Raw genomic sequence first — 25,693 nt, forward strand, 5'->3', positions numbered from 1 at the left:
GCGGGGTTTCAAAAGCGGAAAGGGTTGCACAGGAAGAGCTTGGGCCGAGCACACGGGAGGGGGAGATTGAAGGCGGTGTTTATTTTTCCTAATTTATTTATGTACTCTTCTTCGTAATAGCTTTTTAGTATTTTATGCATCTTTCTCCTGTCTTTCCTATGTCGATGGAGGCAGCTCTGGTTTTGCTTCCTCTACCTCCGCTTGGCTTGCTAGGCGTCATCATGCTAGGAAGCTAGCGGTAGCTAACTCCTCACAGAAACTTCCCGTCATAGGGGCACAAACCGACGGGGAAAGCTAACGACATAGCAGTCGATGATAAAATCACATCCTCTCCTCGCGAAGGATAAAAAGCCTGATTCAGGACAAAGAAACGCTGCATCTGTTCATTTCCGGAGTCCTAGACGGCTGATCATTTCAATTTGAGATAGCTAGCCTAGCCTGCGAGTCCTTTCTGTTGGCGCTGCAGCTTGTGCAGCGCCGTTAACGGTTCCAATTATTGGTAACTACGGGGATTTAATGGGTCCTTTACTTCCTTAGTACCACCCCCCGGCGGACCCTCGCTCGAATATTCCTCGGGCGCTGTCCATATCGGGGGGTGCCCGGTCAAAGAGTCATTCTGCCCGGGGAAGGAAGGTTGACCCTCTCCAACCCCGGTGGACGCTCCGACCGGCGTTAGCACCGGGGAGCCCTAATATGGCAGGAAATTTAAAGAAAGGAGGGGGGTTGATCGGGATGATGAAAGCTTTTCAGCCGCACCATCACCACTTGCATGCACATCATCAACCAGGAGCCGTGGATAAGAAGACAGTGGAAAAATGCTGGAAACTCATGGACAAGGTGAGTGACATTATCCTGCTAACGTTAGTGAAGTAGGTAGCTAGCCATCCAACAGAATCGGACCATGCACTGTGGTGCTAGCTAGCTTATGATATCGGTTTATATTGTGGCAGTTTGCTAGCGTTAGCAAGATTGCTATCTTGCTTGGCCCTGCGGAAATACAGGGTGCTTCCCCTCTCTATGGTGACCTCTATTCTGGACACTTCAGCCAGTGGCTATCCATCATCATGCTGAACGGAACAGTCTATTGTAATCGACTTGGGGGGAAAGTGATTAAGTCTATAAAAATACCTAAGGCTACTTAGCCAGCAATATGGTTACATTTTAGCTGGCCATAGCTGTCAAAATAATTATCAAGTATACATTCACGTCTCAATTTCTGTTGGGTACGTTCAGCTACGGTCAAGCGAATTGAGAAGAACCAGCTGTCAGTTGAGCAGCTAACGTTACGTTAGCTGAACAACCACTACCAGAACATTGTTGGTGTTACGTTTGATGATGTATCTAGCTTACTAACTTTTATGTCAAAGTGCATTTCAGTGGTTTTCTGGTTAGCAGTTCTATCAACGTGCACGATTTTATTGCTAGCTGCTTATTTGCACTTACGTGACTATGGTTCCAAGCTAGCTAGCTAGCTAACAAGTTCATTAACGGCCTGGCTGGAAGTTTGATCAAGTTAACTGCTAGCCAAAACCTAATAAATGCTAAGCCATCATTGGAAAACGCAGTTAGACCGAGTCTGGTTTGTATTTCGTCATTTGTGTGGAGTCACTGTGCTGTCAGCGAACTGAAATTTGAATCTAAATTTGAGTATGCCATATCTGGCACTGGTATTGCACGTCTCATTTCAAACAATTTCCCTATTTTGACTCTGCCAGAACCATCTGTAGATTGTAAGTAAACTACACATAAAGCCTGTCGTTGTTTTGGTGATTTATGGGTTATGTGACAAGTGCATGCAAATAAATTTTGTTAATACCATTGTTGTTAGTATTGAGTGTTTTTTTTTTTTTTTTTTTTTGCTATTTCAAATATGACTGAGCTTCCTAAAAAGCATTTTAAAAATCTTAATTTTTTACAATATGTGTGTTTGGTTAAAAACATTTTAATGCAGATATTCATAGGATGAATAAGTAATTTCTAGAATAATTCGAGAATTTCATTCCACATTTTTCAAATCAAATTTTTTTATTGACCCATTTCACAACCATTTTGCTATATATATATATTCGTCTCCTGATATTGGCAGAGATGCTGCTGAATTGAGTAACGTGGAATTGCTGTTGGACATGGAAGTGAATGAAAGGCTTTCTGGTGGCAGGAGGAACAGTGCTGCATTTAGAGCTCCTCTCATTTTCGTGGAAAATGTGGTTGCCTGGCACTGACCCCCTTCCTATGAGAGAAAGACATACAGACGTTCATACACACACACACACGCGCACACCACTAGCCATAAATGTGCATAACCAGTTTTTTTTAGAATAAACCTACTTCCCAACTCCCGCACAGAATGCTACACTGTATGAACACCCTGCTTTTTCACTGCTGTTCTGGTGCATTGCTTTACCTCTGACCGGCACATACACACTGCTTTACCACTGACCAGCACATACGCACTGCTTTACCACTGATTGGCATGTACACGCTACTTTACCACTGACCAGCACGTACACACTGCAGAACTTGCATGTGAGTGAGCAACCTGAGGGAGGAACTATGTTTCAGTGTAGGCAGCCCAAACTGCAGTTCACATCATGCATCTAAATAAAGGCCATTCAGCCTGAAAAGGTTTAGCTAAATTTAGTCCTTCTGGGGCTGGCATGGAGTGTGCGAGTGTGCGTCCAAAGGGGTGTTTCTGCTCATGCCAGGATGCAGGCTTATACCTGTACAGATGTGTCATTTTTGATAGTACCAGCCTGGGATGAGTGCACTTCAGCTCAGGTGAGATGAGGCAGAGGTGGCCTATTTTGCATTAGCTGATGTGGGGCTGCTTTAGGCGGTCCTCTACAGAGGTTCCGATGCCTGCAGGTGTCCATTCATCCGTACATGTACCGGGACTTTTACTTTAAACGAATTTGCTTCCCAGATTAAACAGCCATTTCCATGGTGCCCTTGCTGAAATGCTTGATGGGAATTGTATTACAGAGCCAAATTGGTTTTGCTGAGCACAACAGAATTTTAAAAGGGTTCGATTTATAACATGTGAATTCAGCTGGTATTGATTACAGCCACAATAAACAGAAAAAAAATGCATGTAGACACGGACACACACAATTACTCGTCTTCATTTCAGAAATTGCAATTTCATTATCGTCTTGTAAAGTGTCACAAATAATTCAGTTTTCAGGTGCATTGCATTCAATGATTAGGCTATGGTGTATTATTTATTTATTCATTCGTATTTAATCTTTGATCTGTGACTTTGTAAAGGTCACCCTAGAGCAAGAAAAGGGGCTTTTTTCCAGAAAAATCCTCCTGAGCACGAGTAAGATGTGGTAATCATGTGCGGCACCTGAAAAGATAGCAGTTGTAAACAAACCCACACACCTGCAGTTCCCTTACTTCTGTACTCGCAGGCCCATCTGAACACTAAACCACACAAACAGGAAAAGTACAGCGGCTGAAACTGTGCTTTCCCGGGCCGGGAGTATTTCTGTGCATCATTATAGCTTACCTTTTCATTGCCAGCTTAATAGCTGAGTGCACAATAAAACCGAGAGAGCTTCCGATCTGGCAGTGCCCCCCCCCGCATCAAACGTAGGCCTCTCGCAGAAACATCATCCCTGGAATATACGCGCGGCCCGGACTGCGGACAGGAAGGAACCGCAGCCTCTGCTCAATCCACATCCTCCCTGTGTAAAACTATAGCCATCACATCCCCTGTCAGGATACTCATTACCTGTGCACTCACCTGCCTGTGAAGTGCTTGTGTTGGTCCCTTCCTCCAGGGCTGTCCCTGGCTCTAAACAGGGCTTAGGCGGTGGCTTCGCGTGACAGCGACTGTGGTCAGCACGGCTTTACCGCCACCGTGAACTCGAACGCTTCGCCACCCCGTGTTCAGCTACATCTAGAATGCAGAGTTGTGGTCTTCAAAGACACCACCACAATGCATTGAGATGTAGGCTATAAAAAATTAAACACATGACAAAAAAAATAAAAAAAATTAAACATTAAGAACAATTTTAATATTGAAGGGTTACATTTCTTAAGTCCTAGAATTGTGGGGTGAGGGGGAGGGGGTATAGCTTATAGCTACTGAAAGATTATCACATTGTATTTGGAGTTGCAATATCTTGAAATGCATTTTGTTTTTGTCACTCTGAGCTTAGGGTACAATATGAATTAACCTTTTAATGAATTAACTTATTGAATCCACACATGTCATCTTAATTTATTTGTTATTTTTATACATTCACTCAAAGAATGGTTGCACCACATTAAAGTCTTCAACATTGAAGGCTTTTCACTATTTTATTTCCAGTTTAATGTGTACATATAGGCAAAACAGTATAGGTTAATGATAATACAGTCACGTCTACTTAATTTCATTGCAGATTATCACATAATTCATATATTGGCACGAAATTGCCAAATCCTGAAACATTTTGCTTTCATTCCATTGTAAAGAGATTGCGTATTTGCATAAATCATTATTGCGCCTTTCGGATATTTTGTGGAATTATGTCCATTTACATCACATAATGATCTATAAATATGCATTAAAATTTGGCAGATGCAGCGTAAATAAACCAACAATTGCCCTATAGAAGCAGAAAACAGCTGAAATTTACGGCAGGCGGTTTCTGTTGAAAATCACGCTGATGGCAGACGCCTGAGCGGCACGCACGGTGGCCAGCTCTCTGTTTACCGTCTCATTCTTTCATGCAATTTAGCGGATTCTGCCAAAGTTCATTTAGTGTGTCTAAGATTGCATGTAAACTTGAATGCAGTCAAAACTTGGTGTCATTCACGACCGAATTGTACCAGTAAATTCATGGACCATTTCTAATGGTTTTACAGGTGTTTTTTTTAATAGTATAAATAGTAATCTGTAGTGTACCTGTGACATACCTGTGCTGTCCTGGTCATCTGCTGTACTGTACTTGTGATCTCCTCATTAGTACAGGTGGATGTCCTGACCTGCATGTTGTTAAAACTCATTTTACTGTTGAGTTTCTGAACACCATTGCACCTCTTATGGAGCTGTGCAGTATTATATTTCATATTTTAATTGTGCCATTGTAATGTCTTTTTTATTATTAAAATGCCTCTGAATATCTCTTATGTTGTGCCTAATAAAGTGTGGTTCTGTGTGGTGTGGGAGGTCTCTGGGTAACCAGCCGCATAATTCCCCCCCTGCAAACCTTACTGATGTTGGTAAATGCTTATCTGGCACCCAGATTTATCATTGCAGCCACGTCCTTGCATGCTCTGGTACCCACACATGCTCTGATACTGCCACAGATTGCAGTGTAACATCCTGCTGACTGTAATGACATCGCACCTGCCGGTTCAGTTTTGCATTTTATCCTTCCAGGCTGCATGAGAACTATCAAATGGGCCAACAGGCCTGTAATATCTAGACTGAAGTGTTTCGCAAACAGGAAGTGGCCGTGAGACCTGCTTTTATGCACGTCTGTGTGCCTTTGTGTTTCTCTCACTGTATTTAAAGGCACACTCTCCTCTAATTTCACATTTTATATCCGTTTTTATTTTTATATCTCCATTTGCTCCCTGACCATTGATGAAAAGGAATTCCAAGGTTGACTCTGGTTTTTCAGTGAGCCCTGTCAGCTTGTTTTGCTTCGCTGTACTTGTGCTCCTTCACCTCTGCCACTGCAGTAGCTAGCTATCTAACGTTCCCCTAAAACCTGACCCCAGCCCATAGCCTCTGTAGCCACACCCACCCCTCTCCACACAGAAAACGGCGTCGCACCCAGAAATGTCCCGAACACATTTTAGAAGATTAAATGCAGGCAGAGGAACACTGATTTGGCTAGTTTTAACAAAGACAGAGATTGCCAGTGCAACATGGATATGACTGAGAATAGTTAATTTTTAGTAAAGGTAAAAATCCTGCATAGTATGCCTTTAATACTTACATCAGTGCTGCACTTTGTGTCATTGTAAAAATTTAGCAGTACACTGAGTAAATGATAAATTTATCAATGAATGTGCCATTTTTGGTGAGTCATTTGGTTGGATCATGCTGATGCGTTAAAGCAAGTGACTACTGGTCAGCGCTGTTTCCACTTAGATACAATGGGGAAGTTGCGTGTTTCCATGGCGACAGCAGCCTGGTTGTGAATCGCAGCAGGAGTGACCCGAGGGGAAAGCAGGAGGTTTAAAGGAGAAGGAGCTGACACAGCCCTGAGACATGAGCCCAGATACTCCCCCCCCCCCCCCCCCCCCCAAACCTGCAGGAGGGGGAGGGACAGGGATCAGATTCCTTTATTCTCCCCGCAACTGACTCTGTTACCAAATCTGCAGTCACCGTCACGACCTGAGCAGCTCCCTGTTCCCCCCCCTTCCCCCATGTCGTGTCACACTCCCGCTGCATTTGACCGTTTTGGACAGAAAGCTATTGAGTTGGGAATTTACATAAAACTTGAATAATTGGGCGAATTATAATTTAATGTCAAGCCTGTTGTTGTCATGTATAGAGGTGCCCAAGCTTAATGTTATCATATATACAGACTGAATGCACAAACAGCGGGTTTGGCACTGCTGAGGCTAAATGGTGTTACCTGAAGGTTAGCACACCTGAAGCTAAATGGTGTTACCTGAAGGTTTGGCACTTCTGAAAGTCAATGCTTTTCTCCCTGCAGGTGGTGCGGCTCTGCCAGAACCCTAAGCTGGCGCTGAAGAACAGCCCTCCCTACATCCTGGACCTGCTGCCCGACACCTACCAGCACCTGCGCACCATCCTGTCCCGCTACGAGGGGAAGATGGAAGCGCTCGGCGACAATGAGTACTTCCGCGTCGTCATGGAGAACCTGACCAAGAAGACCAAGCAGACCATCAGCCTGTTCAAAGAGGGCAAGGAGCGCATGTATGAGGAGAACTCTCAGCCCAGGTAAGACTTGACCCTGTCCGTGGAGCCTGGGCGCCATTCAGCCCACGGAAGTCACACTCACTGTCATTTGGCCCACCGGTAGGCCAGTGCACTATTGTAACTTAAGATCACTGTTGGGGTATGTACTGTAGTACATGGGTGTATCTTGGCTTTGGTGAAGGGTACATATTGGCTTTAACACGTGGCCTTATTTACATTGGCTGTAGTGCACGGTTTTGTGAATGAAGCAAAAGTAGGCCTGCCGTTTGTCAAGGCAACACTGAAACATGGATGACCAGAGGACGTGTGGGACACAGCCATGGCGATTTCCCATCTGTCTGTCTGTCCGTCCGGAGGGGGCAGTTCACACTGTGAAGGGCAGCGTGTGGGCAGAGGAAGCGGAAGCTCTCTGCTCTGGGTCCAGTGAAACCCGGCGCTCGGGACCTGCCCGTCTTATCTCTGCTGTATTTGTTCCTGCTCTTTTACTTCCTGCTGTGTCTGAATTCACACGCGGCTCTGAACCTCAGCACAGTGGCCTTCAGTTCTGAAATGCAAATGTCCCGCTCCGACCCTTCTGCAGGTATTTCAGCTAAAGGTCGCGATGATGGTATCGGCCCCGCTACTGCAGCTCCTGAGAGCAGCAGCGCTGGGCTGATGCTAATGCTTCCTGGCAGCGCAGCAGGGCTCTGAGCTAGCATGCTTTCCAAAGGGCCCGTGCGCTCCCAGGTTAACAAACGTAGGAGCACGCTAATGCATCCCAATCAGTAGATGTGCTCCTGACTCGTTTTTCCAGTTAGCACGCGTAAGCTCTCTGGAGCGAATGCTCCTAAAATGGGGGCAGTGTAGAGCCCTGCGCCGAGCGCCCGCTGGGCCCCGCGCAGGGAGCGGACGAGTGCGTGAGTCACAGTCCGAGAGCGGGACCCCGTCCGGTGGCGATGCCGAGCGAGCTCGTGATCCAGAGCGACGCACAGTCACACTCGGCCCGTCACGTTCACAGAGCGCTTTGTCTTCCTCTTTCAGACGGGCGACCGCTTTGAGAGGAGTTCCTGTTTTACTGTAGCTCACGCTCGTTTTACTGTAGCTCACGCTCGTAGCTCTGTGTTCTTCGGCTACGCCCACGTGAGGTACTCACGTCCCCGCTTTCTGTACCGAGCAGAATCCAGGCGATCCGGAACGTTCCGTCGCACGAACCTGCCGATCGGGCATCTTGTTCGTCACCCTTTCTCTGTTTTCACGGTGACACGGGCTAAGGGACCGAAACTCCGCCTTCCTAAAAACTCTCCAACCCCCCCACCCCCACCCCCCCTCCCAACAGGTGGCCTTCCCTCCCACACTCTGGACCCCCTGCGTTCGGTCGCATTGCTGAGTCTGACCCCTTTTCTCTGTTCTCACGGTCTGATGACGAGCAGGCGGAAGCGGTACCGGGGGCGTCAGAATGGAAGCGAGAGCGCAGCGGCCGGGCTCCCTCACCCCTAAATTACAGTTCCTCCGTTTCGTGGTTTAGGGTTTTGACTAACAGCGCTCCGTCTGTGTGTCCGTTTATGGAGAAGGCGTGTTGAGCTGTCCTCCGTGTCCGGCCGAACTGGTGCTGTTTTTTGGCGTTTTTTAAAAAAGCAGGTCTCCCTCGGAGACGAGCGCGGCTGCTCGAGCCCCCGCCGCAAGCTGTGTGCAAGTCATCCTGTCAGTCACTGAGGGAGGCTCCTCCCTCTCCGTGGGCCTCTGCAGAGTTACGGCTGTGGTCTTATCTGATGTGCCGCGCTGATTCACATCCTCGCTCCCAGCCCTGGGAAAAACCCACCGTCAGAAATCGGGAATTTATCAGAACGTCTGATACCTCATCTAGAGAGAAATGATATTTCACAAAAGCAGAGTCGCTACATTGGTCCGTCTGTACCGCGTAGTATTATTATAAGGTTTTTAGTCACAGGGTATGTGGCCATCTGCGTGTGTGTGTTGGTTTGCGTGAAGGTTTGGCTAAGAGGTATCATGTAATAAGGGAAAGAAACAAATGAAACGTGTGTGACCATGTAGGCGTGTTCGCCTGCTTTGTTTTCCCGGTGTGTCTGACTGGGTGTCGGTTTGATTCTTCCGGTGATGCAGCGCTTTGCTTTGCAGGACGGAGTGAAGGGAGTGAAGAGTAGAGCTGGCACTGATGGCATTTGCTGATGCTCGCTGCTTGTCTCTCTTCAGACACTCGCTGTGATACGCACACTCATACTTACACACTCACACACTACAAACTCACACTGAAGCTCTGAGATACCCACTCACATACTTTCCAATGCATGCGTTTACTTACAGATTCACACAAAATCACATAAACAGATGATGTGTGCTGAGTTAGACAGTAACAAACGGCAAACGTACGTGTGCGTGTGTGACTGGTAGAAGTCCAGCTCTGAGCGTGTACTCCACTCAAAACCAGACAGGAAACTCTGCCGTCTGATAATGTCCGGACTGGCCAGGAAGCGTTTGATGTGGTTGGCAGTATTTGGAGGGAAGTGGCTTTCATTGCCTGTCAGATTTTAAAATCAAACTATGAAATGCTGTGGGATTAGCCAATCATAAAAGAGGATTAATGCATAAGTGGATGAGGACAATCCATGACATCCAAGGCTTGCTGTGCAGAAAGGAAATGCTGAATCCTCGCACTTTAAGGATTATATTTGCCCTAGGAATTAACGGGGAGAAGATGAACAGAAGCACTAGCCTCCATCTATCTGTCTGTCTGTCTCGTTCTCCCACTCTCTCTTTCTCTTCTCCCCTCCTCTGTCTCTCCCCCTTTCTATCTCTCTCTCTCCCTTCTCCCCCCTCTCTATCTCTCTCTCTCCCTCCCCCTCTCTCTCTCTCTCTCCCCCTCTCTCCTCTCTCTCTCTCCCATTCCCCTGCTCTCTCTCCCTCTCTCTGTCCTCCATCTCTCCTGCTCTCTGTCCCCCCCACTTCTGCTCTCTCTCCCCCCTTCTCCTGCTCCCCCCCCCCCCCCCCCCCCCCCCCCCCCCCCCCCCCCCCCCCCCGTCCTCTCTCTCTGTGGGTTGAAACGGCCCTTTCTCTGGCCGAGTGGACGGTAGAGCCAGCTGCGTCGCTCTCTCCCTGCATGTCAATTCCCCGCCGGACGGCCTGGACAATCTCCCACTGTGCTGCCCTGAGAAACGGCCCTTCTCTCCCGCCCCTCCCCCACCGCCCCTGTCGCCGCGCTAGAATGTGCTGCAGCATGTCGTGTGAGTGAGTGAGTGAGTATATGAGAGTGTATGAGTGAGTGAGTGAGTGTATGAGTGAGTGAGTGAGTATATGAGAGTGTATGAGTGAGTGAGTGAGTATATGAGAGTGTATGAGTGAGTGAGTGAGTATATGAGAGTGTATGAGTGAGAGAGTCATTCTGATGGTTACGAGTGAGTGGAAGGTACCCAGCAGCAGCTCTGCAGTGCAGTGGGAAATGACAGCATGGAGGACACAGCTGTTTTGTACAGTGAGGAGCGCTGGGTTTCAGGGTCATTAGTGTAGTGGCTGATCAGTTGCCTGATATAAAACATGGGCAATTAGCGGGTCTTGCTTCCGTTCTAAATTAGCTGCAGTGATTATCTCTTATGTATGCTGACAGAAAGAGCACTTGTCCAGCGTTCGGCCTTTAGGGCACTCCTCAGAACTGCAACGCTTGCAGAGTTTTGTGTGCCTCTCTCCCTGATACTGACATTTGCTGTGGTGACATGGTGTATTGATACGCTATGAATGTGTACAGAAAATGGACTGTACACAAAAACACTGAAAAATTGTTATTTAAAATTGTCATGCAGTGTGCACGGTGCTACATTTACACCCCGTTAGGTGCATGACACTTAAACACAACTGCACTCTGATACACTATATGTATCTGTACATATTTATATACACACATATATATATATATATATATATATATATATATATATATATGTATATATATATATAGCTGGACACCCCTAGGTCTGCTTCTGTTTTTCATGGTTTGGGTTCGGCCCCTTCGTTCCAGTGAAGGCAAATCTTAATGCTACAGCATACAATCACATTCTAGACGATTCTTTGTTTCCCCAACAGTTTGGGGAAGGCCCTTTCCTGTTTCAGCTTAACAATGCCCCCGAGCACACAGCGAGGTCCATATTTAAATGGTTTTGTTGAGAACGATGTGGACTAGCTTACATAGAGCCCGGACCTCAGCTTCATTCAACACCTTTGGGATTCATTGGAAAGCCAACTGGGAGCCAGGCCTAATCACCCAAACAGTGCCCGACTTCACTGATGTTCTCCTGGCTGAATGGAAGCAAATCCATGCAGCAATACTTCATCATCTAGTCTAAAGCCTTCTCTGAAGAGTGGATGTTGTTATATCAGCAGGTAGACCAACTCCATTTTATTGCCCATCATTTTGGATGAGATGTTGGAGGTCAGGTGTCCACATACTTTTGGCCTTGTAGTGTACCTACTCACACACCTGGAGCGTGGCGGTATTTTAATGAAGTGAATGGTGACTGTCCGCCTGACCGTCTCTGTGTTTCTCATCTGTCTGTCTGCTGTGCTCAGGAGGAACCTGACGAAGCTGTCGTTGATATTCAGCCACATGCTAGCCGAGCTCAAAGCCATATTTCCCAACGGCCTGTTCCAAGGAGACAACTTCCGGATCACCAAAGCGGACGCCGCTGAGTTCTGGAGGAGATCGTTTGGGGACAAGTGAGTTATTTCTCGTTCAGACGTGCTGCTGACACCGTTTCTCACTGTGATTGATGTGGTTCAGCTCATAAAAACTGTCCTGGGTACCATTGAACAGATTTGGGTCTGAATAGCTGGTTGGGTCAAGGTTTAGAGGATTTCAGTCATGATTATGTCATTGGCCTGGTATGACCCGTGCCAGAGTTCACAGCTGTAGGACTCAATGAGTCTCATTATGCCAGGGGCGTCGGGCGGGGTTAATTCCTCCCAGAGATGTTCCAGGCACCCAGTGGCTACTTGCCAACAGTGAAGAATACACCTCTTCTCCAGCCTGAGCTAGGTCTCCTGTAGTACTGTGTGGCCTGCATTGTGTGAAATGTTCCCTGGCTTGTGGGCGGGAGGACTGGAGGAGTTGGCGCTGGGAGTGGGCAGTTTGTTTGGGAGTGTAAGTGGGTGGGGTTTAAGTGTGAGAGCGTGTGGTATGTAAATGTGGAAATGTCCCTCCCCACAGGACCATTGTTCCGTGGAAAGTGTTCCGTCAGGCGCTGCACGAGTTTCACCCAATCAGCTCGGGCCTGGAGGCCATGGCCCTCAAGTCCACCATCGACCTCACCTGCAACGACCACATCTCCGTCTTCGAGTTCGACATCTTCACCAGGCTCTTCCAGGTACACCTCGAGCGCAGCTCTTACAGACTGCATGTCTGATTGGTCCAGAATACACTGTGCATGTCTGATTGGTCCAGAGAGGGTAACAGTCGAACCCTACATGCAGTTCACATTCCCTGCTGATGTTGATGTCTACACGGAGCTCCATGTTTAGCGTTTAGTTTGCTGCTTCTGTTTGTGAAATGCTGTGTTTGGTCTGTTTAACATCCTCAAGGATTTTTATCCCACTCACTCTTTAAAAGTGGGGGGGGGGGGGGGTGTTTTCTTGTACAAGCAGAATCTTGGGGAGTCTGACTAGCCCCATTCCCCAACAATCACAGTCACCTATAAAGCTCTTGTTCATTCGTCATGCTTGACCATGCCGTACCCTGCACGCAGGCATGCTGCCTCCTGTGATACTCACTGTGCTTGTGGGGGCATTGTTGTGCGTTTCCTGCAGCCGTGGTCGTCCCTGCTGCGTAACTGGAACAGCCTGGCGGTCACACACCCAGGGTACATGGCCTTCCTCACGTATGACGAGGTCAAAGCGCGCCTGCAGAAGTTCATCCACAAGCCTGGCAGGTGAGAGAGGCCTTGCTCAGCCAATCGACACTCCTGCACACGCCCCGCCCACCGCACCACGCCCCTCCCACCGCACCACGCCCCACTCCACCGCTCCACGCCCCTCCCACCGCGTCCACGCCCCTCCCACCGCACCACGCCCCTGCCTCCACGTCCACGCCCCTCCCACCGCACCACGCCCCTCCCACCACGTCCACGCCCCTCCCACCGTATCACGCCCCTCCCACCACATCCACGCCCCTCCCACCGTACCACGCCCCTCCCACCACATCCACGCCCCTCCCACCGTACCACGCCCCTCCCACCACGTCCACGCCCCTCCCACCGCACCACGCCCCTCCCACCGCACCACGCCCCTCCCACCGTACCACGCCCCTCCCACCGCACCACGCCCCTCCCACCGCACAGTTGAGGAACGGCACGCACTTGCACACTCCCGGCGTGCCACTCTCGTGGCACTGATGCGGTGTTTACCTGTTCTCCTGACCTCTGACCTCTTGCGCAGCTACATCTTCAGGCTCAGCTGCACGCGGCTGGGCCAGTGGGCCATCGGCTACGTCACCGCCGACGGGAACATCCTGCAGACCATCCCGCACAACAAACCGCTGTTCCAAGCGCTCATCGACGGATTTCGGGAAGGATTGTGAGTCTCCACTTCCCAAACAACTCTTCTGCTAATGTTCAGCTCGGCTGAAATAAATCATTCACAACTCATGTCCACGTGCTCTACAGTGTTACAGTCTTAACTTATTAAATGTAAGAATTTTTTTTCTTGTTCTAGTAATACATGTTACACATTTGAAGATACTGGACGCACCTATGTTGGCTGATAACCGTAAAGTGTTTAAAGAAATATATTTTGATGTCTGATGAAAGTTTAGATTTGACATTAAAATTTAAGTACGAGCAACATTGTTTACCACAAGTTTTATTCTTTTGTTCTTTTGTCTCCCAGTTCTTACTGCTTTATTTATTTTTTTATTTTCTATGGGGCAACAGTATCAAGTGAAATGAGTTTGCGGCTACAGCTATACACTAACTCATCATAGCTAGTGGACCAGTTGGTACAGAACCATTTGAACTGCTTAGCATGGCACAGAATGGGCTTCCTGTCTAATGTTGCTGTCTGTCTGTAGCTACCTGTTCCCGGACGGACGGACGCAGAACCCGGACCTCACTGGGCTGTGTGAGCCGTCCCCTCAGGACCATATCAAAGTCACGCAGGTGAGACTGTCACCCCTCACACCTGCAGCTGTCCTCCACTATACCCCTCAACACGCGCTCATCCGTCCGCCTGTTTGTCCATCTGTCCCCAGGAGCAATACGAGCTGTACTGTGAGATGGGCTCCACCTTCCAGCTGTGCAAGATCTGTGCGGAGAACGATAAGGATGTGAAGATTGAGCCGTGTGGTCACCTGATGTGCACCTCCTGCCTCACCGCCTGGCAGGTCAGAGCACTGCCCTCCAAACCGCGCCCACCCAGACTCGCCTCCAAACCACACCCACACTTGCCCGCCTCCAAACCAGTACCCACCCAGCCCTGCTTAAAAACCGCTCTTGTGTTTGCAGCTGTACTCACACCCCTGCTCTCTCTCTCCGCTCCCCTCTCTCTCTCTCTCTCTCTCTCTCTCTCTGTCAGGAGTCGGAGGGTCAGGGCTGTCCGTTCTGTCGCTGTGAGATCAAAGGCACAGAGCCTATAGTGGTGGACCCTTTTGACCCGAAGGACAACAGCGGGGGCCTGTATGGCGGCTGCAGAGGCATGTTTGGGGCGGAAGCGCCCTCCCCCAGCGATGACGATGACGACCGGCTGGACGATCCCCACCTCATGATGAGCAAGCTCGCGTGTGCCAAGGTGAGCGAATCCACACACACACACCCACACACACCCACACACACCCGTCTGCTGTCGCACTGCTCATACACACTCACTCTAAATTAAATATTCTGCCCAAAAGAAAGGCCAGCGTGATAGGAATGGGCAGTGAAGTTAGGTTGATGGGTGGAGTCAGTGGCGGTGCTGTTGGTGACCCGCAGGTGGAGCGGCCCCCCTCGCCCATGTCCATGGCTCCCCAGGCATCTCTCCCTCCTGTGCCACCACGCCTCGACCTGCTGCAGCACCGGCCCCCAAACCCCCCCGGAGCCTCCAGTCCAGGGGCCACAACCAAGGCAAGCACCTGCCCTGCACCTATATTACACCTGCACTGGACCCGTATTACGCCTGCACTGCACCTATATTACACCTGCACTGGACCCGTATTACGCCTGCACTGCACCTATATTACACCTGCACTGCACCCGTATTACGCCTGCACTGCACCTATATTACACCGGCACTGCACCTGCACTACACCCGTATTACGCCTGCACTGCACCTATATTACACCTGCACTACACCCATATTACACCTGTATTATATGTGTACTGCACCCGTATTACACCTGCACTACACCCGTATTACGCCTGCACTGCACCTATATTACACCGGCACTGCACCTGCACTACACCCGTATTACGCCTGCACTGCACCTATATTACACCGGCACTGCACCTGCACTACACCCGTATTACGCCTGCACTGCACCTATATTACACCGGCACTGCACCTGCACTACACCCGTATTACGCCTGCACTGCACCTATATTACACCTGCACTACACCCGTATTACGCCTGCACTGCACCTATATTACACCGGCACTGCACCTGCACTACACCCGTATTACGCCTGCACTGCACCTATATTACACCGGCACTGCACCTGCACTACAGCCGTATTACGCCTGCACTGCACCTATATTACGCCTGTACTACCCCTGCACTACAGCGAGGTCCATATATAGTAGAAATGTTTTTGTTGAGAACAGTGTGGAAGAACTTGACTGACCTGCACAGAGCCCTGACCTCAACTGCATCTAACACCTTTGAGAAAGCCAACTGCAAGCCAGGCCTACTCACCCAATCAGTGCCTGGCCTCCCTAATGCTCTTCTGGCTGAATGGAAGCAAATCACTGCGGAAACATCTTGTATAAAGTCTTCCCAGAAAAGTGGAGGTTGTTATAGCAGCAAAGGGTGGACCAACTCCACATTAATGCTGTTAATGTTTGGTGAGATTTTGGATTTCAGGTGTCCATATACTTTTGTCCATGTAGTGTATAAGGCTGTGCATTAAAGTGTCTAACTTTGTTATGGTTGGTACGTGATTGTGTGGTCAGACTGATTACTGTGAGTGCTTCTGTCCGACAGGTCGCCGCACACCACAAAGATAAGCCCCTCCCCCTGCCCCCAGCCCTGCGGGACCTGCCCCCGCCCCCTCCCCCTGACCGTCCCCACACCGCCGGGCCTGAGGCGCGGCTGCAGAGACGGCCCCTCCCCAGCACCCCCGGGGACAAGCCCCCACCGGCCCCGCCCAATCGGGGCCTGGCGGACTGGAACCCCCGCCCCGTGCCCAAAGCCCCCACGCAGCCCCCCTGCCTGTCCAACCGCCACTCCCTCCCCCTCGCCCTTCCCTCAGCGCTGGACGGACGGACGGACGCGCAGCGGAACAGCAGCCTCAGTCTGGACCAACCGCCGGTGAGCAAAGATTATCAGACGCTCTTTTACTTCATCACCATCATCGTCATCCTCAAACTGCCCAATAAGGATGCAGTTCGGCTATGAATGCCATTCATGCAGACTGCTCTATTGGAGCTTAATGATGTTTACGTTCTCAAATATCATCGCTGGTGTAGTTTTTTTTTTTTTGGTTGTATTTGGATTGCCGTGTGGTGTTTGTGTCTTGTATTTACATCCCAAAGCTTTGTTTGTGTGTTGTTTATTGTAGAGTTTGCATGCTGTATTTTCATTATTGTGTGTTGTATGTTGTTCTTGGATGATGGTGAAGTGTGTCTAGATTGTAGTGCACATTGTTTGTGGATTGTGGTGCATTTTTGTGTCAGACTTTGATTGGTGTGTGTTTGTGTGCTGTGTTTATATTGTAGTGGTTGTTAGTTTATAGTTGTAGTTTGATATTTGTATGTATTTTTTGTGTTTCTGGTGGCTGATGGCTTTGCTGTTCCTCAGACGTTTGGGCCGAGTGCCTGTGGGAGTCAGGAGTACGACAACCCAAAAGTGAAGCCTTCCTCCTCAGCCAATGCCATCTACGCTCTGGCAGCCAGGTATGGGATCACTGATGTGTGCGTATGTGTGTGTTTGTGCGCTTATATATGTGCGTCTATGTGCTCATGTATGTGTTTGTTTGTGTGTATGCTTGTGCGTCTTTGTTTGTGTAGTTATATGTGTAAGTCTGTTTGTGTGTGAATGTGTGTGCGTCTGTGTGCTTACGTGTATGCATATACACGTCTGTGTGGGTCTCTATTTCTGCGCATGTGTCTGCGTCTGTGTGTGTGTGTGTGCATATCTGTGTGTGTGTGTGCATATCTGTGTGTGTGTGTGCGTACCTGTGTGTGTGCGTGCATATCTGTGTGTGTGTGTGTGCGTATCTGTGTGTGTGTGTGCGTATCTGTGTGTGTGTGCGCGTATCTGTGTGTGTGCGTGTGCGTATCTGTGTGTGTGTGTGTGCGTATCTGTGTGTGCGTGTGCGTATCTGTGTGTGTGTGCGTGCGTATCTGTATGTGTGTGCGTATCTGTGTGTGTGTGTGCGTATCTGTGTGCGTGCGTATCTGTGTGTGTGTGTGTGTGCACATATCTGTGTGTGTGCGTGTATCTGTGTGTGTGTGTGTGCGTGTATGTGTGTGTGCACATATCTGTGTGTGTGCGTGTATCTGTGTGTGTGCGTGTATCTGTGTGTGTGCGTGTATCTGTGTGTGTGCGTGTATCTGTGTGTGTGCGTGTATGTGTGTGTGTGCATATCTGTGTGTGTGAGGAGGCGATGCGTCTCCCCCAGTCTAACACGGCGCTCCTCTCCGTGGGCAGGCCTCTCCCGGCTCTCAAACAGCTGGCAGGGGAGGACGCACACGAGAGTGAGGAGGAGTCCGAGTACATGACCCCCTCCTCCCGCCCCGCCCTGCCCCCTATGGGAGCCAGCGGAGGGGACGCCGTCCCCCGACCCCCCCAGGCCAGCGCCCTCAGCTCGCGGTGAGAACTGCTCCCTCTTCGCTCCGCTCCATGCTCCCCTGTGGGCTGGTCATGCTGATGCTGGATGAGTGCTGATGGTTCTCTCCCTGCTGCAGGGCTGTACTCAGCGATGTGGACGATGGCCAGCAGATGTATGAGGCCATGTACAACATCCACTCCCAGGGCCTTACTGCCACACTGCCTCACCAAGCCCGAGAGTCCGGTACTTTCGTTATATACACCACCTGCTTCTACACCACATCACTGCTGCTTTTATACCACATCATTACTGCTTCTACACCACATCACTGCTGCTTTTATACCACATCACTGCTGCTTCTACACCACCTCATCACTGCTTCTACACCACATCACTACTGCTTCTACACCACCTCATCACTGCTTCTACACCACATCACTACTGCTTCTACACCACCTCATCACTGCTTCTACACCACATCACTGCTGCTTCTACACCACCTCATCACTGCTTCTACACCACATCACCGCTGCTTCTACGCCACATCACTACTGCTTCTACACCACATCACCGCTGCTTCTACACCACATCACCGCTGCTTCTACACCACCTCATCACTGCTTCTACAACACATCACTGCTGCTTGTACACATCACTGCTCTTTCTATACCACATCATTACTGCTTCTACAACACATCACTACTGCTTCTACACCGCATCACTGCTTCTACACCACATCACTGCTGCTTCTGCAACACATCACTACTGCTTCTACACCACATCACTGCTTCTACACCACCTCAACGCTGCTTAAACGCCTCCTCAACGCTGCTTCTACACCACATCACTGCTTCTACACCACCTCAACGCTGCTTCTACACCACATCACTGCTTCTACACCACCTCAACGCTGCTTGTACGCCTCCTCAACGCTGCTTCTACACCACATCACTGCTCTAGTTTTAGTTGAGCTCTTTGTCTGCTCTACTGAAGGTAGATGTGCTGAACCCCTCTGTGCGTGTACCCCCAGATTACTCAGAGCTACCCCCTATGGCCAGCAGCAACGGGCCGCGGGAGCCCCGCAGCGAGGAGGAGGAGGAGAACGGCTACGACATCCCCAAAGCGCTGGTGCCCGCGCTGACCTCACGGCGCACGCTCTCCGAAATCTCTGCTGCGTCCGCATCCTTCAGCAGGGTTTCCGTGGAAACCGAGCTCACTGCAGGATCCTGTGAGTACCTACTGCGCCCCCACATCTGGACCCCTGTACCCCCCCCCCCAATTCCTAAACCCTGAATTATCCCCTGTAGTACCTACCTCCAGTGTAAACTTCCCCTCTGACTGTGTGTCTCCATGTCCCTCTATTTTAAGGCTGACCACAGTTTGTGGGTGTTGGGGTGTTGAGTGCAGTCTTTAATGCTTTAGGGCATTATGGCACTCCCCTGTATTGCAAAGTTTTCGGAGTTTTGATACAGATACAGACATGCACCGTTTGAAAGTATCGATCAATGAGTGAAATGGTGTAATAATACGCTGTAAGCATCATACCCCTGGAGCATGACAGCATTTTTATAGTGAGCAAGTGAGTGAGTGGCCTTTTCTCTCTGTCTCCTATCAGCCTTCGCTGAATCCAGTGAAGCCCCTGAACGGCCACCCAAACCCCTGCCACGGCGAATCAACTCGGACCGTCGGCCCAGCCCTGTGCCTCCCGCGGGGGGCGGGGCCGGGGGCGGGGCCAACCCTCAGATCAGCACCGAGATCGAGCACCTGATGAGCCAAGGCTACTCCTACCAGGACATCCAGAAGGCCCTGATGATCGCGCAGAACAACCTGGAGATGGCCAAGAACATCCTGCGCGAGTTCGTCTCCATCCCGTCCACCGCCCACATCCTCACATAGCCACCCCTGCGCCGACCGGGCGCCACCTAGGGGGCGTCTCCTGGCCCTCTCACCAGCCATTGGCCGGGTCACAACAGCCCTGCCCCCCGTCAGGAGGCCAAGCAGTAGACGACGAGCAGGAAGCTTGGCTGCTTGTGAGGCCTTCTCACGGCATCGCAAACTACACCTCACAGATGCGTGTGTACATATAAGCGCTCGTTACGGACATATATATTTACCTGAATGCGTATGTATTCCCTCAGAGCCAACAGTGAGGATGCCCTGGGCCCCAGTGCCCCCTGCAGGTGCTGCTGTGGAACAGAGAGGATTGTGGGGATTGTAGTGCAGGGCGGCCTGTGACGCGGGGGCTTCGGTACTTGTGTAGCATTTGTGTAGCGTGGTGTAAGAGCTGTGAGCCTGGCCCATAGCAGGGTGTGTGTGCAGTGCTGCAGTCATCCTCCTCTCCTTCCCTTCAGCTTACAGGGAGCAGCTAGCGGCCTTCAGCCCACAGGCTACGTGTCTCCTCTTCACTCGGCATCGTGGGACTGTCAGGGACTTAGTTGCCTGTTTTGATTTACTCTGACCATTCGGCACCGCCCTTTAACCAGCCAGTCGGTGTTTTGCCGTGTTTACACTACAGTGCAATGCATTCGGCCGGCCAAGCAGTGAGTCTCTCAACCCCTGGCCACCAGCATCGCCCTCATGAAGCTCTGTGACCCAACCCCCTGCTGACCTGAGATCAGTCGGTCCGGTTTTCGCCCTTCGGCCAGGGGTGGGTTAAGGGTTCTGGAGGCTGATCCTGGATCTGTCGTCGAGCCTCCGGGGCACGGCTTTGGTGGGCCGCGCGCGTCTGTGGGAGGGGTTGGCCACGCCTGGTCCAGTCTGGCCCCGCCCCCTCCCCCCCTCCCTCTTGCTCTTTCCGCCTCCCACTGCGCTCTCCTCTCCGGTCTGTCGGACCTTGCCTGGATCTGCGCATTAACCCTTTCCCCTCCGTGTCTTTATCCTTCCTGAACTAATGAATGTGGACTTAACATGATGATTTACCACACTTTTTAACTCTGGTTGTTTTTTCTAAGCTGTAACTGTTAACAGACTGAGGGAACGTGGACGTGTGTAAATGAGTGGGGGGGGGGGGGGGGGGGAGCTCAGTGTAATGAAAACTTTGTTGGGGATGACTTTAATAATATGTTGTTATTATTGTTATTATTATTAATAATAAATCAGAAGTGCTTTACTGCTGCTACTATTGTTAGTGCTAAACAATTAAGCCTTAAATGTACATTTGTGAATATTGTGGTTTAATGTTTTTAAAGTGACAGTATCCGGTTTTTTTTTTCCTTCTTTTGTAATGTAGCATACTTGAAAATATAAGTGGCTTGTGAGAGCTGAGCGATGCCAGCCGACTCGTTCTCGCATTTTGGCGACTGCAGAGCACCACAGGCTCATAACCGTGTACGGCTGTCCAGTTTCTGAAGAAGCCAGAAGTTTGGTGCGCCCTGAACTTTCGGTCTCATTGCCTGTCTTTTGAAGTGGAGTGGCAGGCTGCGGAGGTGGGTGGTGGTGCAGCAGACCGTACGGTTACAGGCGGTTGGAACGTGACCGTACGGTTAGACTGCTGGAACGTGACCGTACGGTTACAGACGGTTGGAACGTGACCGTACGGTTACAGACGGTTGGAACGTGACCGTACGATTACAGACGGTTGGAACGTGACCGTACGGTTACAGGCGGTTGGAACGTGACCATATGGTTACAGACGGTTGGAACGTGACTGTACGGTTAGACGGGTGGAATGTGACTGTACGGTTAGACTGCTGGAACGTGACCGTACGGTTACAGACGGTTGGAACGTGACCGTACGGTTACAGACGGTTGGAACGTGACCGTACGATTACAGACGGTTGGAACGTGACCGTACGGTTACAGGCGGTTGGAACGTGACCGTACGGTTACAGACGGTTGGAATGTGACTGTACGGTTAGACTGTTGGAACCTGACCGTACGGTTACAGACGGGTGGAACGTGACCGTACGGTTACAGGCGGTTGGAACGTGACTGTACGGTTAGACGGTTGGAACGTGACCGTATGGTTACAGGCGGTTGGAACGTGACCGTATGGTTACAGACGGTTGGAACGTGACCGTATGGTTACAGGCGGTTGGAACGTGACCGTACGGTTACAGACGGTTGGAATGTGACTGTACGGTTAGACTGTTGGAACCTGACCGTACGGTTACAGGCGGTTGGAACGTGATCGTACGGTTACAGGCGGTTGGAACGTGACCGTACGGTTACAGACGGTTGGAACGTGACCGTACGGTTACAGGCGGTTGGAACGTGATCGTACGGTTACAGGCGGTCTAAACGTGCTCATACGGTTGCAGGCGTGCTGGGCTCATTGCTCTTCTTCGGTTGCTCGCGGGTAATGATTGTTGAAACGGCAAATGAAGTGAAAGAGTATTTCATTATAAACGTGTGATGTTTTACTGCATACTTTGAAGAAGGGCAGTAAAACTTGTGGAACTCCGCAGATATACCTCCCTCGACATCGGCAGCAAAGACTGTCCGAGTCTTTTTTCCTATTGTGGTACAGAAAGATCAGGAGTCACATTGTGTGTTCTGTTCTGACTTAACACCTCATCATTAACAGTGCTTATCATTAATGCTGCACATCCTTAACACTGCTCGCTATAAACGCTTCTGATCTGTAATACTGCATGTCACGAACAGTGCTTATCTTTAACAGTGCTCATCAGTAAAACTGCACATCATTAATAGTGCATGCCATGAACACTACTCATCTTTAACACTGCATGTCATTAACACTGCACATCCGTAACAGAAAAGCTTCTAATCTGTAGCGCTGCGTGTCATAAACACTGCACATCCTTAACACAAACGCTTCTGATCTGTAAGCACTGCATGTCATTAACACTGCACATCCTTAACAGAAACGCTTCTAATCTGTAGCGCTGCGTGTCATAAACACTGCACATCCTTAACACAAACGCTTCTGATCTGTAGCACTGCATGTCATTAACACTGCGCGTCACTAACACCGTTTATCTTTAACACTGCTCATCTACTGCTCACAGAACACAGATCATCTTATGATGAAAGTTTACACGGCTCATTGGTCTAGATTGCGCTCTCAAGATTACATTACATCCACCGGGCGGCTAATAATAATAATAATACTCAAACTTTAGTCTGCTCATTGCTTAATAGCTGAATTGTGTAGTCATAAAAACGACACTGAATACTCCTGCCTGTGTTTGTGAGCATAAAAACATATTTCAGAGGCAGGTGTTCTTTCTTAAATTATTCTGCTTTAATTGCCCGATGTGCCACATACAGCAGTTCCCTACACATTGTCCTGTGATGTCTGACAGGGCAGCGCTGCCTTAAAGTCGCTTTGGTTTCATCGTGAAGAGAAATGGTTCGTGTGAAAGATTTAAGGTGATGCGCAGAAATGTCGGTTTATTTTTAAAAAGAGATTAAAACGGGCCACGTTCTGCTCCATTAGTCTTGCGTGTGTCTTCATCGCCTACTTTTAATAAGCAGTTTCTCGTCGCTTTTCGTTTCTGTTTATCGAACTAGGCTTAATTTCAGATCGGACATTTTGACTGCACCCCATGAAGTATGACTGGTCTCTGACTACTGTTCTCGACTGTAAAAATGCTTGTCAGTATAAGATTTCCAGTAAATGTGTATGTATGTACAGTATATATACTTTATGCTCAGCGTACCAATGTGCTAAGATACTGTCACTTTAAAACTCGGTGTGTAAAATGTTACTGACCTGTATAGTACATGGGAATGCCAGTGTTTATGTTGCATTCCTTCATATGTCAGTTTAATTTAATTTTTTTTTTTTTTTGCAAAGTTTTGTTTACTTGTGTGAAAAATGCTGTGAAAAGGCTTTTCCCATTGGATATAAACAGTCTCCTCGTATTCCACCCCTCAGAAATCTAACTTTCCCGATCTCTCTCTGTCCCAGCCTACCTGTGCAGTCTGTGGAGATGTCTTCATGCTGTATTTGCAGAAAGTGATTTCCTATTTCACCACCAGAGGGAGTACTTTCCCCATGTTGCCATGTTACAGGTTTGATTTTGTGTTCTTGCGGTCACATTGTGAATAGATCAGTGTTCATGTTTAAAGCAGAAAGCAGTGGCAACAAGGCCAACTGGCAGACATGATGCAGGCTGGTTCGGTAAACTCCCGTTTGTCCCCACTGCATCAAAAACTCATTTCCTCCTTCGTTGAACAGCCAAATACGTTAGGAAACAAGTGGAACTGAAAAAAGAGCTCCTAAGAGGAGACTTTACCATGTTTGATTTGTATGAATAAATTATTAAGAATAAACTCTTTATTGCTGCATGAATGTAGATTTAGTGACAGAACTACATTAAATTGGTGCAGAACCCTGTAACAGTGGCTACCGCAGAATGGCCGTTAAGTTTTTACCAGTGCTTCCAGTAGTATCTGTGACACGTTAGGGAAGCAGCTGTGGTACAGTAGGCCTGAACTGTTCTAATATGTCTTCAGTTACCGATAGCGACAGGTTGGTATCATGGGGAGTTCTTCCTCTCGGTCTTCACGATTTCCTTTGGTTCTTCTTTCTGAGGCAGGCTTTGTACAGTGTGTGTGCTCTCAAATAGCAGTGACGCAACCAGCCGCGCAGATTTAGGCTGTGCGACACACTGCGCGCGAGTTTGCGTGTGTGCGCGTGCGCATGTCTGTGTATGTTCAAACTATTTATTTTTAAAAAGCTATAGCCGGCCAACTTCGGATCCATTTTTGACAGGACAGGATGTGAGCATTTTAATGTAGAAGCATTTGATTTGCAATTATGGTAATTGCTATCGTTCTTTAGATAAACGAAATATCAATTATATATCAGTGTTAACTATCTACGGAGGTTTATCCAATGGCATAATAGGTCCGGTAATATAAAACTAAATGTGTGAAATGTATAAAAATCAGGATTTTATCCTCTGCGGTCTGTAAAAAAGAAGAAAAAAAGAAACAGAAAGCAAACCGATACGAAGTTTCCACCAGGAGACCACGTCTTCATTAAGAGCAGCACAATTTATTTTTTACATATTTTTTCATTAATGTGTAGAAATAAATACTAATGTTATTTATTAATTTCCGATGCTGTACTTCAGTCCCAGATCTGCATAAAGATAAATTAATTTTCCTTCTGGAATTTATGCATCCACCATTAAAGCAATTTTAAATAAACCTTCATTGTTTTGTTTACATTGCCTGTTCATAACATAACATTGTCATCTTTCACATCAACTCACAGTCCACTTCTGTTATTTCATATCCACACAAGTACAGTTCACCAGATACCCAACCTCATTTACTTAACTTTTTTGGATTTTCTGATTTATTATTTACTATTAATCATTAAACATTGAACTATAAATCTCTGTTACAAACCAGGGCGGTCCAAGTGGTTGTCTTGGGTATGATTCTCTCAGCCGTGTCACTTCATGCACACTGTATAGCTGGCTAAAGACTGAGCCTTTAACAATAGATTTGTTGACTGTAAAATCTCATGTTTCTACATTTGGTCTGCTGTAAAATGTTTGTGAAATGTGTAGTTGGATGTGAAGGGTAATAAGTGTTTTTCTTAATGTCATCCCCTTAAATCTGGGGCGACCGTCTTGAATAAGTCTAATTAGTTGCTAAATTAATTTCTCTAGGTCCTATTAGAACGGATTTCTCTTTATAAATAAAATTTGATACTTCCCTGTATTATTACCTTCCTGTTTATCTCAAGTAAATAACAGTGTTATCAAAGGTTTGAGAGTGGGTTCTTAAGTGGCAAAAACCAGATCAGCCCTGTCAAGCTTAAGTAATTGTGGCTCTGAAACCAGCATATGCTAATTTTAGCTGGTTCAGTTTGCTGCAGCTCAATACTGTAGCTCAGATTTGTGTTTGCGTTGAACTAAATTTGTCAATGTTGCATTTC

General features: G+C 48.6%; 1 protein-coding gene across 2 annotated transcripts; it reads left to right on the plus strand.

The window, feature by feature from the left end:
- On the plus strand, nucleotides 1-25,476 carry cbl (Cbl proto-oncogene, E3 ubiquitin protein ligase). Of its 2 annotated transcripts, none has more exons than XM_035385243.1 (16): nucleotides 1-837; nucleotides 6,666-6,913; nucleotides 11,447-11,593; nucleotides 12,084-12,240; nucleotides 12,680-12,801; nucleotides 13,307-13,444; nucleotides 13,938-14,025; nucleotides 14,118-14,249; nucleotides 14,441-14,653; nucleotides 14,836-14,967; nucleotides 16,044-16,370; nucleotides 16,833-16,954; nucleotides 17,712-17,873; nucleotides 17,969-18,075; nucleotides 18,863-19,060; nucleotides 19,448-25,476. In XM_035385243.1, exons 1-16 carry the CDS (start codon nucleotides 694-696, stop codon nucleotides 19,726-19,728), a joined length of 2,718 nt encoding a protein of 905 aa, XP_035241134.1. In that variant the 5' UTR covers nucleotides 1-693; the 3' UTR covers nucleotides 19,729-25,476. The 2 variants fall into 2 exon arrangements, with proteins under 2 accessions (XP_035241134.1, XP_035241136.1); XM_035385245.1 differs by having other exon boundaries at nucleotides 694-837; nucleotides 16,860-16,954.
- Nucleotides 25,477-25,693: the final 217 nt, after the last annotated feature.

This window comes from Anguilla anguilla, chromosome 12 (assembly GCF_013347855.1).
Source record: "Anguilla anguilla isolate fAngAng1 chromosome 12, fAngAng1.pri, whole genome shotgun sequence".
NCBI classification, from domain to species: domain Eukaryota; kingdom Metazoa; phylum Chordata; class Actinopteri; order Anguilliformes; family Anguillidae; genus Anguilla; species Anguilla anguilla.